The following is an 18,860-nucleotide window of genomic DNA, read 5'->3' on the forward strand; positions in this document are numbered from 1 at the left end:
TAATGGAGGTTCTCTTAATTCTTCCTGTCGACACTCAGCATGTTCTCTGGGATGGGGGAGAGAGGCTGGTAGGTTTAGTAGAGAATAATGAAGGGATTCCCTTCTGAGAGCTTCATTGTCTCTTAAAAGTATAAGACAAGGTCATTAATTCAGATGGAGGGGACCAGATGAAAGAATCGGTGACTCTGAAAGAAAGGAAAGAGTCTGATATAGACACTGTAGAGAGTGAAAGATGGAGTTGACCTTTTTCAGGGTAAGGAAAAGCAGTCAAGTTCTTTGCAGTAAGATCTTCACATTTTTCTCTGACCCATTCCTCTGCAGGCAGGAATTAAGTTTCTGAAATTGTCTGAAAGGGACTTTCTCCCCCAGCTGGATGGGATCCCTGGAAAAGTATGTATACTTTCTCCAAGTCAGGTCCCATGGTCTCAGTGATGTGTATTCATGGGTTTTCCAAGAGGCACTCACCTTCCACTCTTCCATCCTCATACTCTGTATCCCCCCTCTGCTCCTCTGGACCCCTGCTCCCCGGGCTTGTCTCATCTATTTTGTGTCAGACCCTAGCTTGCAATTGCTTCTCAAAGTGTCATCTGAGGAACTGGTGATCACCAAGGAACCATATATTCCCTCTTGTGACAGGATAAGGAACTTACACCAGAACACAAACCAACAGTTGCTAAGTGTGCTATTCAGCTGACATTGTTTTCAGAGCAAGATCTTCTCAGGGAAGGAAGCGGCTTTTTGATTTACATTGTGAGGCAAATTCCTTTTCTATTGGAGACCACTACATGCAGTTCCAGGTAGTGGTTTCTAAACCACAGATTACAGTCCACCAGTTGATTGAGAAATCATTTGAGTGCTCAGCTCTAAGAGAGAGAGAGAGAGAGAGAGAGATCAGAGTAGAAAATACCAGTGTGCATGATATGTAATAATTGTACATGTAGTGATGGTGGATGTTCCATGAAACTTTTGTTTCAATTACATGTATATGGAGGTGTGTTTGTGGGTCTCTACGAAAAATGTATTTCTCACTATAGGTCAGAGTCCAAAACATTCCAGAAACGCTGCTCTGGTACTTCCTATTGCAACAAAATATTCTCGAGCCAAGTTTTCCTCTCCTTTGCTCAAAGAGCACATATCCCACTGTACCCTTTTTACTTCTTCTGATAGCACAATGTGAGATTTAGAATGAAGATGTTTTGTAACAGCAAAGGATCACTTTGCTGAAAGGCCTTTTGCTTCTTGCCTGGTTGGCTTTACACCCGATGCAGCCCTTTTCTGGCTTGGATTCCATCAAACAATAGTCATTTTGGAGAGGGCACATTTCATTTCTGGAACTGCTGGACCTCTACAGTGTGCCACCTGCACAATGAAACCTGAAGAAATTCTGTATGGTATATTTAAGAGATTGAAGTCAGTATGCTTTCTGAGATTCAAATACTAAGGGGTTTATAAAACCAATGAAACAAAGGACTTTGTGCCTCAGTGTGCCTGGATTGTCACTAGGTTTTCAGGAAGTGTCTCTGAGTGCTTATTGTCCTGGCTCCACTTGACCTTTGTAGACTTATGAAGATGACACCTGCATTTTTAAACAAAGCAGTACCATTAATGGAGCCATTAGCAAATGATCAGGCTGAAGGTAAGAATGTCCAATGTAGATTGTTGCCTAATATCACTCACATGCAACTTTGAAATTTGTCATCATTCAATATGTTTCTCCAATAGAATTAAGTCCTAATGAGTTACTGAGAGAGGAAAGAAGTCCTAGTATACTGAAAAAATAAATGGGAGCTTTGATGTCAGACAGACTCTGGTTAAAACCTTGGTTATTAAATCTCCTTGTGTTTCAATGTCTTTATTTGTAAAAAGAAAAAATGATTATCTATATAGTTGTTATGGGAATTAGAGAAGATGTTGGTAAATTTTTGGCCTAGTGCCTGACACATAGCAGAGGATCAATAAACAACTGCCATTGCCCTTATGTTAATAATGATAATAATAATAACCATAGATGAGGTATCAAATTTGTTTAACCATATTGAGAACCTAAAAGAGAAGCACGGTTGAAAATAAGCAATAAAGAGATACAGGATTATGGAGGAAACCGTAATGACTGGGTTTCCTTCATTTTCCATTTCAACATATATCATATTTCTCAGAGAAAACATGATTTGGGAATAAAGCCCAGAGAGCAAAATACACAAGGAGAGCACATCTTCAAATCACATCTGGCCTGGGAAGAGAATCAGATTTTAGCATGTATTTCTAGGGACCAAAAGCTTTTATTTCTTTTATTTATACCACGGGGTAACATAATAGCTATAGAACACCTGATGGTTGGCCATCTGTCCTTCAGGAAAAAGCAAGTCAAAAGGGAGGAAGAAACATTCTATGAATGAAGTTCCTCATTTCCCTGGGCATAAGCTCGGAGCTGAGCACCCTTCCGATCTCAGCGAGTGTCAGAATGTCTGGATGTGCCATGTCCAGGGGGATTTATCACAATCAGAGAGAATAATGTGATTATGGTAAATCTCCTCATCAGTGTGGCTTAATGTTACCAGGAACTTGAGCTGATTCAAACTATGGACTCAACAGAAAATGAACATCACCAATTTGCTGAAATCTCCAGCAAACTAAACCAAAGGAAAGTGTCTATCCTATCCCCAGGAAAATAAACTTAGTAAATGGTTCTGAATCTATCTTTCAACTTATAAAGGAAATCTAGAATCATATCAATATATTTTCTAAATGGCATCCAAACAAAATTAACTATTGCTAGTTGGTCATTAAGCATATTATAATAAATATATTAGTGGTCCCAGTGTTCTGCTGATAAATGCTTAACAACACGCTCTTCAGTACATATATTATATACAGCATGTTAATTGTAAATTTCATAAAAGATTCTCACATAATGCTTTTGTTGATTTTTTTTTTCTAAACTCGTGTATCCAAAGTTATCCTATGGTTGCTGGTAACAAATGAGTGTAACTCTGATCTGAATGTTGGTTGATATGCTCATTTATGTTAATGAGTAATATGAAAATGAAACAAGGAAGATGCTTGTTGATGACTTTGCTGGTTCAAATAATGGCTTTTGAGACCCGGAGGAACACTTCTTCAATATTTTGTGCTATTCACAATATAATGGCTACAGACATAACACATTTTTAAGTTTAATCTGCCTTGGTAACATTTTCTCCATCACTTTCTTAAATCTGGACAATTAGCAAAGCAATAATGAAGCCTTGATTTGTATCACTTGACTATCCCCATGGTGTAAATACTCACAGCATAGCTTTTTTCAGATGATCAGTGTGATGTCACTGAACGCAGGGTTGAGATGCATAGTAGCTCTCCCTTACTTGGCATTCCCATCATGCAGATGCAACTGTAAATAATAGCAAAAGCAAAGATAGTAGTGTGATGTAGTAAAAATAATTAGGAAGTGATGACTTTTGACTATTTGTTACCTCTGCTTTAATATACTTTCATCGTCAGCTTATATAATTTAAGTTTTGATAATGACTGTGTTGAGCCACTAGCGTTCAAAATTCCTGAACCTAACAATTGACTTACAAGCCTACAACGGACAGCCCCAGTCTACCACCTGTTGTCTATTCAATGCTCATCCTCCCTTCATCCTTCCTTTCTCTTCAAGTATCTCACCTTCACCACTCATGACATGGAAGAAGATGACTTTGTCCCCAGTTCTGGGACAATTGCAGCCCATCGTGGTAATCCCATTTTCTCATATAGTTGAAGAAATGTCATGTAACTCAATTCTGGCTAATAGGTGTGAGGTGAAGTCTACTGGAGAAGTTATAGAAGTCTTCACATTCCTGCAGGCATTTTCTCTCTCCAGATATTGTTACGACTGAAGGGGCTCAGGGATGGCCCCAGACATTTCCCAACCGGCCTGAGGGTGAAATCAACTCATAAAAGCAGGTAGAGCATCACAGAGAGAGGTGGAGCTGGGATCCCAACATGCCATACCTAGAGCCCACCCTGGAGTTTTTGTTTCTTTGCAGCTGGAAGTTAAGTTGTTTCTTTCCAGCTGGGAGTTTGGGAGATCTAAAAACATCCAATATAAAAGTATGTGATAAATTAGCCTCTTCAGAAGCTTGGCTCCTAGATCGGAGATGAGAGTAACTCATGGAAAATGAGGAAACAATCCAGTACAGTTGAGGAATGCCTGTTTTTTACACTGTGTGGCACAGACTCTGAATTTAAGAGGATTTTAGAGGAAAGTTTGGTCAGCAAGATGAGAGTCACCATGGACCTCTTTGTGGAAGAGATGGGGTTTGGGTCAGGTCATAAAGAATGAGTGAGATTTGAGAAAATGGGGAATAGAGTTTCATGTGACTGGGGAAGATAAACGGAGAGGCTCCCAATGATGCCACCCAGAGTCCTGTTCTGCAGGCTGCAAGCATCCTTCAGGTGAAAAAATATACTGCTTCACTTTGCAAAATACCTGAACCCATAATTTTTGTTTATTTTATACATTGGCTACCCTTTGTGGTCATTTGTGAGTCCAAACACAGACTCTGTAAAGTCCTTGGAATTTTGAAGAGCAAGGTATTACACACATACCTAACTTCATTCTCTTCTGTTCTCTTCCCTCCTGATCCTTTTGATGCTTCCTATAAACTGTCAGCCTGTCAGAGCCCACTGGTTGCATGATGGGATGTATACACTCCTGCTTTGAGGAAGGGCTACTCCTTATTTCTAACAGGCAATGGCCTGTACTTTATTTTTTCTTTAAGCCAGGTAAGAGACTTCATAGCTCTCCTTGCTATGCAAGTATTTATGCCTTTCTATTCTCATTGTTTGAGAATTCCTTCCCATTTTTACCCACATTCCCACTGCCAATGTGTATGACTGCTGTTCTCTCACCCAATCCTCAACTGTTGTTGCCTTTCATTCATTAAAAAATCTCTTCACATACCGGACTCTTCTGGCAAATCTCCCAGATATATATGTGACATAAGTGGAATGCAATTGCATTGTTTCTTTTAAATTCTCTTCAAAGGGAGTGCTGGACACTCAGCAATAGCCAGCAGGAGTTGTGAGGAGGCTGTGACAGATTCAGGAGGAATAAATGGGAGCAGAGCACTGACAGGTGTTTGAGACCACAGTTCTCCTTGCTCAGTTCCCTGCCTGCTGAGAGGCATGTATTTTTGGAGGCTGGTGACTGCTTTGCTCAGGATTATCAACCTATTAATATGAAGACAGAGGGCTTGAAATGAGAAAGACAAAGACAGTGAGAAACCTATCAGAACCAGCAATGATATTTTCACAGATTTCTCCTCAATATCCACCACAGAAATAGCCTACTTTATTCAAAATTTCGACACAGCCTATTGCACACCAGGAGTAGTCTCATAAATTGGCTTGAATTCATATCAATATTCCTTTTGGCCTTGCTGCTCCCTGACAACAATATTTCCTCCCTATGTCTGTGAAGTATGAGGTGTTCACACAGCTACTTAGTTGAGACAAACACTACAATGTTTTCAAGAGCAACTGTTTTTCGTAATTGTCATGAAGTATTTTTTAGGTCTCAGAAGGAAAATACGTACTTTAAAAATTTTATTTATTTATTTATTTTTAAATATTTTATCTGTTTATTTGAGAGAGAGAGAGAGAGTGCGCACACAAGCGGGGGGGAGCAGCAGAGGAAGAGGGAGAAGCAGGCTCTCTGCTGAACAGAAAGCCCAATATGGGACTTGATCCCAGGAGGCTGGGATCACGACCTGAGCTGAAGGCAGATGCTTAACTGACTGAGCCACTCAGGTGCCCCGTACCCTTTTTTTAATGACTTGGTTTGTAAACTGGCGAAGAACCAGGCCAGTGTAGACACTGGCTATTATGGTTCACTGCAGGATAACGAAGGTCCGAGTGTGAGGGCAGCTAAGAGTAGTGGGGACAATTGCAGGGTAAGACATGCAGCAAGATGGATGTACAAGGGGTATGTAATGATTAAAAACCTGTGTTTGAACCCTAGGTCTGTCCCTGACCGACAGAGTCATCTAAAGCAAATTATGTATCTTCCTGGTAACTTGGTTTCCCTATGTATAAAATGGGGGTAATAATCGTTCCTCTCTCAGAGATTTAATTATTAGAATTGAATGAGTTAATGTTTGTAAAGAGCTGGCGCATTAAAAAACGTATATGTGTTGAATACATTTTAAACACCAAAATTCTAAGTTTCACACTGTAGATATCAGCCATTGTGAATTTAAGCAGAAGATATTGGTTAGCTCACAGAATATTTCAGAGGATAGATGGGCAGACCACAGAGCTGGCTCCAAGGAGACAGCACAGGCAAGGAGGCAAGACAGCATGACCCTGCAGTTTGCTAATGCCACATTGCTTCTCTCCAGCAGGAATTGTGTGGCATTCCCACCTGCTTGAGCCAGCAGCCTTTAATTCCATGTCTGGAACAGACGATGGCTGGTGTCCGGGATGAGGTAGGTTAGGGTTCATCATTGCAAGGGAGCTTATAAAATTAGAGGTAAGTGAGACCTCACAAATGTGAGGAATTCCTAATTTTAGAAATGAAAGATGCTGAGAAGTCAAAAAGCATGCTAAATAGGCAAATGACATCAAGAAATAAAGTTTAAAGGAATATTAAGGAGTGTGGGTGGCTTGGTTGGTCAAGCAGCTGACTCAACTTCAGCTCAGGTCATGATTTCAGGATGTGGGATTGAGCCCCATGTCAGGCTCCATGGAGCCTACTTGGGATTCTCTCCCACTCCTTCTGCCCCTCCTTGCCACTGTGCAGACAAATGCTCTGTCTCTCTCTCTCTTTCTATCAAAGAAAAAAAAAAAGAGGAATATTAAGTGAAAAAACCAGCAATCCATACATAAGGCTGAACATATTGTAGGCTATCTACAAATACTTATTGATCAAATCTGGATGAGAAGTTGTTCTAAGGGAATGAAAAATGGATAGAAGAGAAAATCATCCAGAATTCCTTAAGGAGCTCAGGGACAGTGCGGGGAAAATACTTGGTTTTCAAATACACAATTGCCTTTGACAGTTTTTCTGTTCCTTGTTAATCTCCTCATTTCTACGACTCTACATCCCAGGCCTTTCATCTATTGCAACCCTTCTTCCCTACCCTCATCTCAAGGACTATTTCACATCCCATTTTTCTCTTAATCAACTATTGATTAATTTTCTTGCAGAAACATTCACCAAAAATGGAGGTGGCGGCTGATAAACCATTTATGTGTGAAGTTTTCCAGGGAGCATTTGCACTTCAAGAGAAAAACAGAGCCTTCCAGCTCTGGAGAAGTGACAAAAGGTGGGGACAGTATTATGTGGCAGAGAGCTCTTCCTGTGATTTAGCTAAAGCACCTGACTACAATGCCAACCCTGCTCTGCAAAGGGCCCTTCCTCATTCTGAATGGCCACAGATGAAGCAGACTTGTCTATAGACACAAGGCTTCCAAGGGTCAACCACTGAGTGCATGCCCATCACGGGGTGGGTGAATGTACCCTTTTACTGTTCACACCATTCACCTTTTGTCCTATGAGACACAGACTTCCCTAAGGCCCAGTTCACCCCATTTTCTCCTATCCTAAAGATTAAAAATAGCACTCTCTTCAATGACCTCAATAATTTAGAACCCATGAATAAGTCATTTGCCCAAGAGACTACACCGGGGCTTCTATTTTTACTTATAGTCTCTCACCAAGCAAAGTGACCTCTCCCAAGGAGCCAACATTGACACCCACTGATCTTCTGGCTTCTCAGGGAACAACCCAGGCAATACCTGCAATGCAGAGCCTTTTCTCAAGGGCAAAGATGGACCAATAGGTGTCACTGGCTGCAGAATGTGCATAACCAAACATGAATTTAGCATATCTGCCTTGCTCAGAACTCAGAGCAGCCTAGAGCATGCCCCAGGAGGAACACTTTCTATAAGGTAGGGCAGGCAAATGCAGCGTACAGTAGTCTTCCTTTGGGCCCCTTCTTCCTTAAGATACCTTTCTCTAAATATTGGACCTCAACAGAAGAGCAGTACGATAGCTCAGGTCCCTAAACCCTTGGGGTTGCTCCAGCCTCCTACTACATGCCTCCTTCATCCACCTTCAATACACATTCCTTTGCCCTATCTCATCTATGTACTACATTCAGGAAGGTCCAGTGGTCACTGAGGAGGCTCTACCTCAGTCTTTTGACCACCGCTCTATAAAAACAAGTTTGATCTTTTTCCCCTCCATATTGTCATACCTAGGGATTGTTCTAGTTCCCCTTCTTCAAGCCGTAGGATTCTGTTATAAGCCAGGTGCTGGATTGGGTAACCTCAAAGATCCCATCTATAATTCTAAGAGAAAGTTGAAGTGGGCCTAGAAGAATTCATTGGGTTTTGTAGAGAGGAGACATAGAGGGACAGCTTTCCACATCATGTTAGTGAAGGATAGTGGTAGGAACAGAAGTGGCTTATCCTGGAGTGGATAAATGGATCTCTCTAGTAGAACAAAGGGAACATTCCAGAAAATCATGAAAAATGTGGGCCCAGAAGACTGGGCCAGGTTATTGGATACCTTAAAACTCAGGCAGAGGATTCCAAGTTGGTACTATAGGCAAGAAAAAACCATTGTCATGATCCTGAGCTGGGTAATGCTAGGAGGACACCGAGTCTTCCCAGTGATCATTGCTGGTAAAGGTGAAACATCCCTCCCATTATACACACAAAGAAAATGAACATCCCTGAGGCCTAGATGTGTAGCTCAGATACAGGAATGCAAGGCAGTTCTCTTTCCTTTCACAGTTCTCATTTCTCTATAAACCCTTCTCACTCAGATCATGACAATGTGGTTTGTTAGATGTTCCAGAGGCTGCTAATGAGATGCAGCTATAATATATTCACTTCATAGTCATCACTAGAAACAGACTACCCTCTTTCCCTGCTGCATTTCTCGGGTGCCTGTGGGGCGCTGGCAGTGTGGGCTGAGGGGGTCCTGGGTGAGGCCTGTCCTCATATAGGCAGCTCATCACTGCCCCTCAGGCCTTCAGTGAATGGAGGAGACATGGACCTCTCACTGCCACAAAGCCTGAACGAACATGGAAAAAGCATGCAGGAGGGAAACAGGAATGTTTGAATACAGGAATAGTTTGGGAACAAAAAAGAGAAACCCAGAGACAGACTTAATTACTCAAAGGGCATCTAACCCAAAGAAGAGGAACCAGCATTCTGTGTAACATCAGACAGGACAGAATGAGGAAGAAGCAGAGCTTAGAGGGTGGTAGGACTGATGCTATCTTCACAGGTAAGCTTGCTTCCTGGCAAGGGCTGGTAACAGGCCCAGTTACCTAAGAAGGTTGTGAAATCTGCCTGCAGGTCTTTTTTTTTTTGAAGATTTTATTTATTTATTCATGAGAGACACAGAAAGAGAGGTAAAGACAGGCAGAAGGAGAAGCAGGCCCCTATAGGGAGCCTGATGCCTGGACTGGGGATCACACCCTGAGCTGAAGGCAGTCGCTCAACAGCTGAGCCACCCAGGCATTCCTACCTGCAGGTCTTTAAAAGGAGCTCCAATCTCTATTTTCCTGGACGAGCAAAGAAGTGACATAGTATGAGATGAGAAGTTACACTAGTCAGACTTTCAAAGCCTTTCCTTTTTTTTTATTTTAAAATTTTATCTATTTATTCATAAGAGACACACACAGGGAGAGAGAGAGAGAGGCAGAGACACAGGCAGAGGGAGAGGCAGGCTCCATGTGGGGAGCCAGACACGGGACTCGATCCTGGGTCTCCAGGATCATGCCCTGGGCTGAAGGTGGTGCTAAACCGCTAGGTCACCAGGGCTGCCCTCAAAGTCCTTCCTTTTTTTTTTTTCTTTTTTTTTTTCAAAGTCCTTCCTAATTAAGTAATCATGTCTCTTTCTTTTTAGTTGAATTAAACTAACTTAGTTCAAATGGCTTGCACATGGTTAAGATCTGGGGTGTTTTGTATGTGTGCTCTTGTTCTTTATCCATTCATTTTTTGAGATTCTCCCAGGCCCATCTAACTGCCTTTAGAAGGCCACACTTGACTCCCCCACATCTTAAGAAACCCACCATGCTTCCATATTCTTTGTACAGTCTTTGCCACAATTTAAATAACTGAGCACAAACTGTCCTGTAGTCTTTATTGTTGGCCAAGTATTGGTTTTTAATCTCAACTCATTGCCAGCTCAAATAAGGCAAAGGCAATATTTTATACTTTGTCTTTTCCCCCTAGACTTCTGTGCAGGCTGTTGCAGTTTAATAAATTTTTACCGGTTAACAGCAAAGGAAATGTCAAATAAATTGCATATATGTGAATTAATATTTACTGAACAGCTACATGTGCGAGATGTTTTAAAATCCTTAATGGGGAATTTTTTTTTAAAACACTAGCACTAAAAAAAAAAAAAAAAAAAAAAACAACAACAACAAAACCAAAAACCAAAAACCAAAAACCAAAAACCAAAAAACAAAAAACAAAACTACTAGCACTTTCAGGAAACAGCCTCTACTGTAGCTGAGGATTTTGTTAGCCTAGTGTTTTGTCACAGGCAAGATGTTGGTTGCTTAGGACACGATCATATAGGAATTACCAGTAAACATAACTTAAAAACTAGATTCCTGAATGCAGAAAGAAAGACTAGGTGAAGAAATTGGACTTGAAAATTGAGCAGAAGAAACCTTAATCAAAAAAGATAATATCAGAGTATAGTACATATACAGAGCATTCTAACAGGATAGTCTGTCATGACTCTTATAGTTAAGTTTAAAAAAAAGGAGGGTAGAAGCCAAGGGAATGGCAAGAGCGTTGACTTAGGACCAGCAGTCAAATACATATGGTGAAGTCCCAATAGTTCATTTTTGCTTTTGTGTCTTTTGCCTTCGTGGATGTATCTTGCAAGAAGTTACTGTGGCCGAGTTCAAAAAGGGTGTTGCCTGTGTTCTCCTCTAGGATTTTGATGGAATCTTGTCTCACATTTAGATCTTTCATCCATTTTGAGTTTCTCTTTGTGTATGGTGCAAGAGAGTGGTCTAGTTTCATTCTTCTGCATGTGGATGTCCAATTTTCCCAGCACCATTTATTGAAGAGACTGTCTTTCTTCCAATGGATAGTCTTTCCTCCTTTATCGAATATTAGTTGACCATAAAGTTCAGGGTCCACTTCTGGGTTCTCTATTCTGTTCCATTGATCTATGTGTCTGTTTTTGTGCCAGTACCACACTGTCTCGATGACCACAGCTTTGTAATACAACCTGAAATCTGGCATTGTGATGCCCCCAGATATGGTTTTCTTTTTTAAATTCCCCTGGCTATTCGGGGTCTTTTCTGATTCCACACAAATCTTAAAATAATTTGTTCCAACTCTCTGAAGAAAGTCCATGGTATTTTGATAGGGATTGCATTAAACGTGTCAATTGCCCTGGATAACATTGACATTCTCACAATATTAATTCTGCCAATCCATGAGCATGGAATATTTTTCCATCTCTTTGTGTCTTCCTCAATTTCTTTCAGAAGTGTTCTATAGTCTTTAGGGTATAGATCCTTTACCTCTTTGGTGAGGTTTATTCCTAGGTATCTTATGCTTTTGGGTGCAATTATAAATGGGATTGACTCCTTAATTTCTCTTTCTTCAGTCTCATTGTTAGTGTATAGAAATGCCACTGATTTCTGGGCATTGATTTTGTATCCTGCCATGTTACCAAATTGCTGTATGAGTTCTAGCAATCTTGGGGTGGAGGCTTTTGGGTTTTCTATGTAGAGTATCATGTCATCGGCGAAGAGGGAGAGTTTGACTTCTTCTTTGCCAATTTGAATGCCTTAATAGACCTGCCCTATGACCCAGCAATTGTACTGTTGGGGATTTACCCCAAAGATACAGATGCAATGAAATGCCGGGACACCTGCACCCCGATGTTTCTAGCAGCAATGTCCACAATAGCCAAACTGTGGAAGGAGCCTCGGTGTCCATCGAAAGATGAATGGATAAAGAAGATGTGGTTTATGTATACAATGGAATATTCCTCAGCCATTAGAAATGACAAATACCCACCATTTGCTTCAACGTGGATGGAACTGGAGGGTATTATGCTGAGTGAAGTAAGTCAATCGGAGAAGGACAAACATTATATGGTCTCATTCATTTGAGGAATATAAATAATAGTGAAAGGGAATATAAGGGAAGGGAGAAGAAATGTGTGGGAAATATCAGAAAGGGAGACAGAACAAAGACTCCTAACTCTGGGAAACGAACTAGGGGTGGTGGAAGGCGAGGAGGGCGAGGGGTGGGGGCGAATGGGTGACGGGCACTGAGGGGGGCACTTGACGGGATGAGCACTGGGTGTTATTCTGTATGTTGGTAAATTGAACACCAATAAAAAATAAATTATATATATATATATAAAAACAAATGCATATGGTGGTGGGTTGCTTTGTTGTTTGGAAAAACCAACTCAGAAATTTTTGATGCCAAATTAGTCTGGAGTCCTAGAAGTTTATGGACAAATTCCAAGGAATGATCTGTTTGAAGGTGAAAGAAAGAAACAATCCACTGTTGGTCTAGAGACGTGAACTGACTTGAGCCCAAATGGATAGAAGTTAAGGATGAGTAGAAAGGATAAGACTTGATTTTTCTAAATCTTTCTCCTTATGTATCATTCTTAAAAATATAGCATCTTTAAATGTGTCACACTTAATTTTAAGAAGAAAAAAAAAACCTGTTAAGTAGAAGACCGAGACAGTCTTTCCATCAACCTGATTGACAAAGAAACAAAGTTAGGAAATCTGGGTGCTATGGTTACAATTTCATAACCAAGACACAATCATTGTTCTCTTTGAGAATTTAGTAAATTGGCTTAATCTCACTCAAAGTACCTCTGAAGGGCTAAATATATCATGATAAAACTATAAAACATTCTAATGGCACATCATAAATGATGATTTATGATTTATGAAATTGCAATCAAAATGGATTGCAATTTCATGATGAATTAGGCCACAATCAAATACCCAATAATGACAAGGAACACTTCAGCCTGCAGAGATGCAGAGGACCTTCACAATCCCACAGGACTCTAGTGTTAAGGAGCTTCACTTTGAACCATGAAAGCCTGGACACCTGAAAACCTGGACATTTTGGTTTCTGGTTATTTGGACATAGTTATTACAGTCTTATCGTAGATCACAAAATGCATAATTAGGAGGCAGAATTTAGATATCTGACATATTTTCCAGGAAATAAGAATTTAGCTGTCCTTGAGTTCTTTGTACTTTAACCTTGTTATTAATGATAAATGAAATAACATCTGAGTCTTTCCCAATCATATTATCTGCACTTCCCAGACTCTTTCACATCTGGCATTGATAGGAAATAATAATAATCATAATCACAACAACAACAACAACAACAACATGAATGTACCCTGGAATAATGGAGGAAGCTACTTGGGCTCTGGCCTCCCAGTGTCTCTTCCCACTTGGCTTGAGTGAGAAAGAGACCTGTACCTTTGCTCACCTAGAACCCATCTGTGGCACCTGACAGAGAAGCTCTGGAGATGGCCAGTTCTGGGCCACCTTGCCTGCGCTGCGCCCTAGCTATCATGAAAACATATTCTCCCAGCATCCTTATCCTCACTGAACTCAGCACCTTGGGCAAGCAGAAAGGACATGAGCAGCCTCACAGAAAAGAAGGAAGGAAGAAGCAGCATGCATTCCCAAGTGGAGTGAGCAGAGATAATCATTTGTAGGCAGCAGCAGCCGCTGTCCTCCAGGAATTCTGCTGACACTATGAGAGTGGGGCATGATGTCACAGGAACCCTGGCTTGGCCAGAACAGCATGGTGTCCCAGGCAGCTGATCTGTTCATCCAGATTGAAAGGATTTCTTTTCCTGCTGGTCTCCCACCCTCCTTTTCTCCCTGCCAGTCTGAGTGATAATTGTAAAGCCATCCAGTTCCTTTCAGAAGTAGGCTATGGGATCCAGGCCTGGGTGTTTTCATTGCTGGCATGTTGTAATTATCACCGAGGATGGCTCTGATGACAGCATAATACATGTGGTGTTTTGTGCTAAAAAAGTCAATGCCAATGGCTCAAAGAGCAAAACTTGCCAGTGATCCAAGCTCAGTTTCAATATAACATATGATCTGTGTGGGCCCCCATGTATGGTCACCTTTATCACCCTCAAGATTATTTCTACAAAACAGTTTTTAGATCCAGTTCTTGGGAAGCGATGAAAGAGAAATTCTTCTTTATTCAGAAACTTGTAAGCTCTTAACAGAGGAGCAAGGGGATACTTTAAACATTTTGGTGTTTAGAATTCAAATTTATCAGAACTTAAGAGAAAGATGTTGGCCTCAGAATAAGACTTTGAGAATGTCTAAATCCTGACTCTACCATATAGTAGCTGTGCAATTTGAGGAATTTTACTTAACTTTTCTGATTCTTACTGTTAAAAAGAAAAGATATAGTTAGGTATAGCTGTTAGAATTACATGACTAAATGTAAGTAAAATGCTTAGCATGGAGCCTGGCCCAATGAAAATGCTACATAAGTAGCTGTTGTTGCTATTGCTGTATTTGTAGTTGTTATTACATATACCATTCCGATTTTGAGGAAGGGAACTAGGTGGGTGAACATTATTATGTACAATTGCTAAATTCTTGGTACTGACCAGTCATATCATACAGTTAATTAGAATCATGTTACCAGTTGTAACCTCTTCAAAAATCTTAATATGGTATGTTGCTGAGAAGTTTGAATGGCAAAAAAATCTCAAATAAGAAGAGGACAATTTGGAACACACACCCCTCCACCAGAGCAGTCTCCAACTTGAATATTTCTTCAAGACACCAAAAAGTTAAAGTATTCTTTTGCTGGAAGAGTTTTTAAAAAGTGAATATAATATACATTGAATATTGACATTTTTATACCAAAGGCCATACATAGCTTACTCTTTCATATTATTGAGCCATTGAATGTAAGTTAGCTTTCCATATTACATGACTATTTTTATTTATCTAACTGTGAATGTCAACCTGAAAAGCCTTCACCTTATTCATTATTCAACATGAAGCAGCTACTTTTCACTTTGATGTAAGTTACTAATTTATAGACTGCTTTTACCTTAAGTCATCTAGTGACAAAGCACAGTTCCAGATGTAGATTTTGGATAGAAACATCTTAAAGCAGGAGAATATTTAAGTCAGCGTGATGTTTGCTCAATAATTCATTACAGGAAACAATGAAAAGAAAGTGGTGTTTGGGCAGAAGACTATCTTCTTCATAGTCATATTCAACTATTCAGTTTTCATTAAGTAAGTGTGCAATTGTGTTAGGAAATCATTACATTTCTGCAACAAAACTGACAATGAGTAAAGACCTTGGCGGACTGGCTATTATAAAAGACAGACTGAAAATCCATTTGGAAATCACAAAGCAACAGTTTCCCTGTGAACGGATTCATAGAGCATCCATCAAGATAAGAACTCAAGAAATCAAGGAGGCCAGATCTACATAAATTCCTCCACTTAGCTCTACTGCCATATTATCTGTACAATAATGAGACTAGAAAAGACAATGTCCTGGTTTTTCCATTTTTACCTCAGTATCCTGTGTTTAGAAAAGAAGAAGGAGAAGGGGAGAATAGTTAATAATAGAATGGAAAACCCTGAAATGTCCCTTTATGATAAATGCTAAGTGGTTAAGAATGCAGGCTCAGGAGTCAGCTCAGCTTAGTTCAAATGCTGACTCAGCCACTTTCCAGTTGTGTGGCCTTGGGGATCCCTTGGAGAAGTGATTTGTTCGTACTTCTCTGAATTCTAAAGTGAAAGTACAGGGTAATGAAAGTATTTACAGTATTGGGTTATTGTGACAAGTCAATGGGGCCACACATAAATGTTAGATGTTATTACAAATGAGAGAGTTAAGGGATTTGTGTGAAGTTCCTTAGCTAGGTGGCAGTGGAATCCAGTGTCCTTGCTCCAGTCCAAGACACCATATTTTGCCAGTGAATAGCATTGTAGTGGACATAGATCCTTTCTGCCTAAACAGTACCCATTCCTCCTTCTTCTGGTAATAACAACTTAATATTTCTTTTGCAGAGCCACCCAACCCCCATCCTTAGTCTATGTGTCTCAGCTTTATTTTTGGAGTTGGAAGGGGTGTCACTTAACCCAAGCCTGGGCAGTCAGAGCCACCTTGACCACAAGGTTTGGTCTAGGGAGGAGCATTAGATTCCAGGTCAATGAGATATCATCCAGGACTTTTGGCAGAAGAATTGGGAGAGAAAAACCCTTGTTCAATACAAGTGACTATTAAGACATACGTTTAGAGCTCTTGATGACCATCTTGCCTCTAAGAAAGTAAAGACTGAATGAAAAAGAAGCCAGCAGAGTTGGAAAGATAGCTCATCTATGGAGAGAGAAATATTCGTGGTGGTATTACTTTGAACACTTGGATCAAGTCACACTTGAAGGTAGGGGAGATCTATCCTTGGACATTCCACTTAATTGCATTTATATGAGCCAATAAAGTGGATGCTGTCACTTGGATTAAAAAAGTTCTGACTTACGCAGCATTTTAAAAATGTACCACATAATACTAGCCTCAAGAACAAGCCTGAGTATATTCATGTAAGAACATACTCTGAAACACAAATATTCCTGTTACAGCACACAGAGCAAATTCAATAGTCCGTCCTAATCCACACTATCTTGTCTTGGTCAGTTGCCTCTTGGTAGGCAACTTGAGAAAGCAGGAGAGGGTGGCATCTGGAGTCAGACCTGAGTTGGAATTCCTGCCCTTCCACTGGTTAGTCCCTTCTGTTTGGTTGGTTGTTTAACTTCTAGAGCCTTAGCTTCCTTATTGGAATAGATTTATTGCAAGGGTTCAGTGAGGCGATGCATGTGAAATGCTAAGAATTAAAAACACAGTAATGACAATAAGGATGGCTCATGTTTATGGATGTGGACTAGACTGTGTTGGGTACTTCATGGATGTTAACCCACTGACTCCTCATGACAACTTCATACGGTAGGTAGTTGGTTCCTTTCCTCATTTTTCAGCTAAGGAAATGGAGAGGCAGAGTGGTTAAATAATCTGCACCAATCTGGATAACTAGTAAGGGCTGGAGCCAGAATTCTTATTTCAGAAGCCAAGCTCATTATAAATTGCCTCTCATTTCATCCAATAACTATTCACTGCTGAGGATGTGGCTGCTGATAACTGACTCAAGCCATAAGTTCAAAAGTTGATTTAGGTTGAAGTAGTGACTTTGAAGCATTGGGCTCAAAGTTTCAAGGATCCATAGGACATAGGCCCTTCACTAGAGGAGTTTATAATATAGCCAGGAATGGAGTTGGGTAGTGAGAAGAGACAAGTGTTATTTTGGAGAACTTGGGGTAAATTTTTCTGAGCCTTGGTCTCTTCATCTGTAAAATGGATTTACATATGTTTCAGATTTATTAGCTGCCTTGTAAGAGCACATGGGGCTTCTGAAAAAGTGCATGGGAAGGGCAGGTCCCAGCACAGAAGAGCTGTTGAACAACAGAAGACCCACTTTGGCTCTCTTGTACAGTTCTTGCCAGGCAAAGAGCTAACTGGGCCTCAATCTTCCCTGGATGGCCATTGTAATACTCTTGTTTCTAACTCTTTGAGATGGTCTATACTGGGCTTTGGCTATATCTCCATTTCCTCATTTCCCACCATGGTCATCACTTTCCACGTCATGATCACACTCATCTAGGAGGCACATTCACATACAGACCCCTCTCCTCACATTGAGACTCAGGTCCTCTTCTCTGTTTATTACCACCTCCACCCAACTGTCATCTCCTGGTGAGAGGGACTTGGGGACCGAAGCTCTGTCTGGCACTAAAAGTATAAGTAAAAGATATCCTTGGTTCTATTGGGCAGAGAGAGCTATAGGAACCACTTTATCTGTAGTTGTAAGATCCAACTGAAAGAGAGTGAGGATGGAGTCGACTTATTTTCAGTGGGTGGTATTCTCCTCTTTCCTTTTCCAAGGATTCATAGTTGGCTTCTGGTCATCCTCTGTTCCTGAGAACAGGATCACAATTCCCTTAAAAACAGAACAGCAAAAGAGTGGACAGTCTTGAATTCAGTGTTGTACCTGTTCATCTATCACATGAAGACAAATCTTGTGGTTTGCCCTGCTTGCTTTGGTAAAATATTTTCAAAATTTAAAGCACTTCAGTAGGAAGAACAAATAACATAAGTAAATAAAAGTGCCTTATCAGGCAGGAGGTCACATGTTAGCATAAAGGTCACATGTTAGCATAACTGTTAGCATAAAGCTGAACAGTTTCATCTTTTATCTCCTCTTATTTCTTCCTCTTCTTGGTGATCAAATGATAGGAATGAATATTTTCAGATGATTTATCCTTGATTATTTTATTGTGAAGTTATATATACTCGTTGCCAAAATTAAATCAGACAATACAAAAAAGCATAAAATGGAAAACATCACGCAAATGATCCCACTATCCTGTGCTGAGATTTGCAGACATTTCATTGTTCATTTTAAAAAGATCATGTCCTGTAGCTTGCTTTTATCAAGATATTCTTAACATCTTATAATGTTTTTTTTAATTTTTTTAAATTTTTATTTATTTATGATAGTCACAGAGAGAGAGAGAGAGAGGCAGAGACACAGGCAGAGGGAGAAGCAGACTCCATGCACTGGGAGCCCGACATGGGACTCGATCCCGGGTCTCCAGGATTGCGCCCTGGGCCAAAGGCAGGTGCCAAACCGCTGCGCCACCCAGGATCCCAACATCTTATAATGTTAAAATATATAGACCTACTTTAAACCTTAAAAAATTCTCCATAGTATTCCATTATAT

General features: G+C 40.4%; 1 protein-coding gene and 1 long non-coding RNA gene across 8 annotated transcripts in view; one reads left to right on the forward strand and one right to left on the reverse strand.

Moving 5' to 3' along the window:
- Positions 1 to 665: 665 nt before the first annotated feature.
- Positions 666 to 18,860, reverse strand: part of LOC144302944 (uncharacterized) — a 45,175-nt gene continuing 26,980 nt past the window's right edge. For 4 of the 7 annotated variants that reach the window (XR_013369937.1, XR_013369938.1, XR_013369941.1 and 1 more), the window contains 2 exons: positions 3,289 to 3,388; positions 666 to 863 (listed from right to left, as the gene is read on the reverse strand). Coding sequence is in view for 1 of the 7 variants with exons in the window: in XM_077880492.1 (XP_077736618.1) it covers positions 17,987 to 18,076 (90 nt within the window). In the remaining 6 variants the exon portion in view is untranslated. Of the gene's footprint in view, positions 864 to 3,288; positions 3,389 to 3,666; positions 3,917 to 17,718; positions 18,077 to 18,860 lie in introns of those variants that run through there. The other 3 variants (XR_013369939.1, XM_077880492.1, XR_013369940.1) reach the window with 2 other exon arrangements.
- Positions 3,904 to 7,613, forward strand: LOC144302945 (uncharacterized). Its single transcript, XR_013369943.1, has 3 exons — positions 3,904 to 4,437; positions 6,387 to 6,470; positions 7,192 to 7,613. It is a non-coding gene; the product is annotated as an uncharacterized LOC144302945 (long non-coding RNA).

This window comes from Canis aureus, chromosome 32, assembly GCF_053574225.1.
Source record: "Canis aureus isolate CA01 chromosome 32, VMU_Caureus_v.1.0, whole genome shotgun sequence".
NCBI classification, from domain to species: domain Eukaryota; kingdom Metazoa; phylum Chordata; class Mammalia; order Carnivora; family Canidae; genus Canis; species Canis aureus.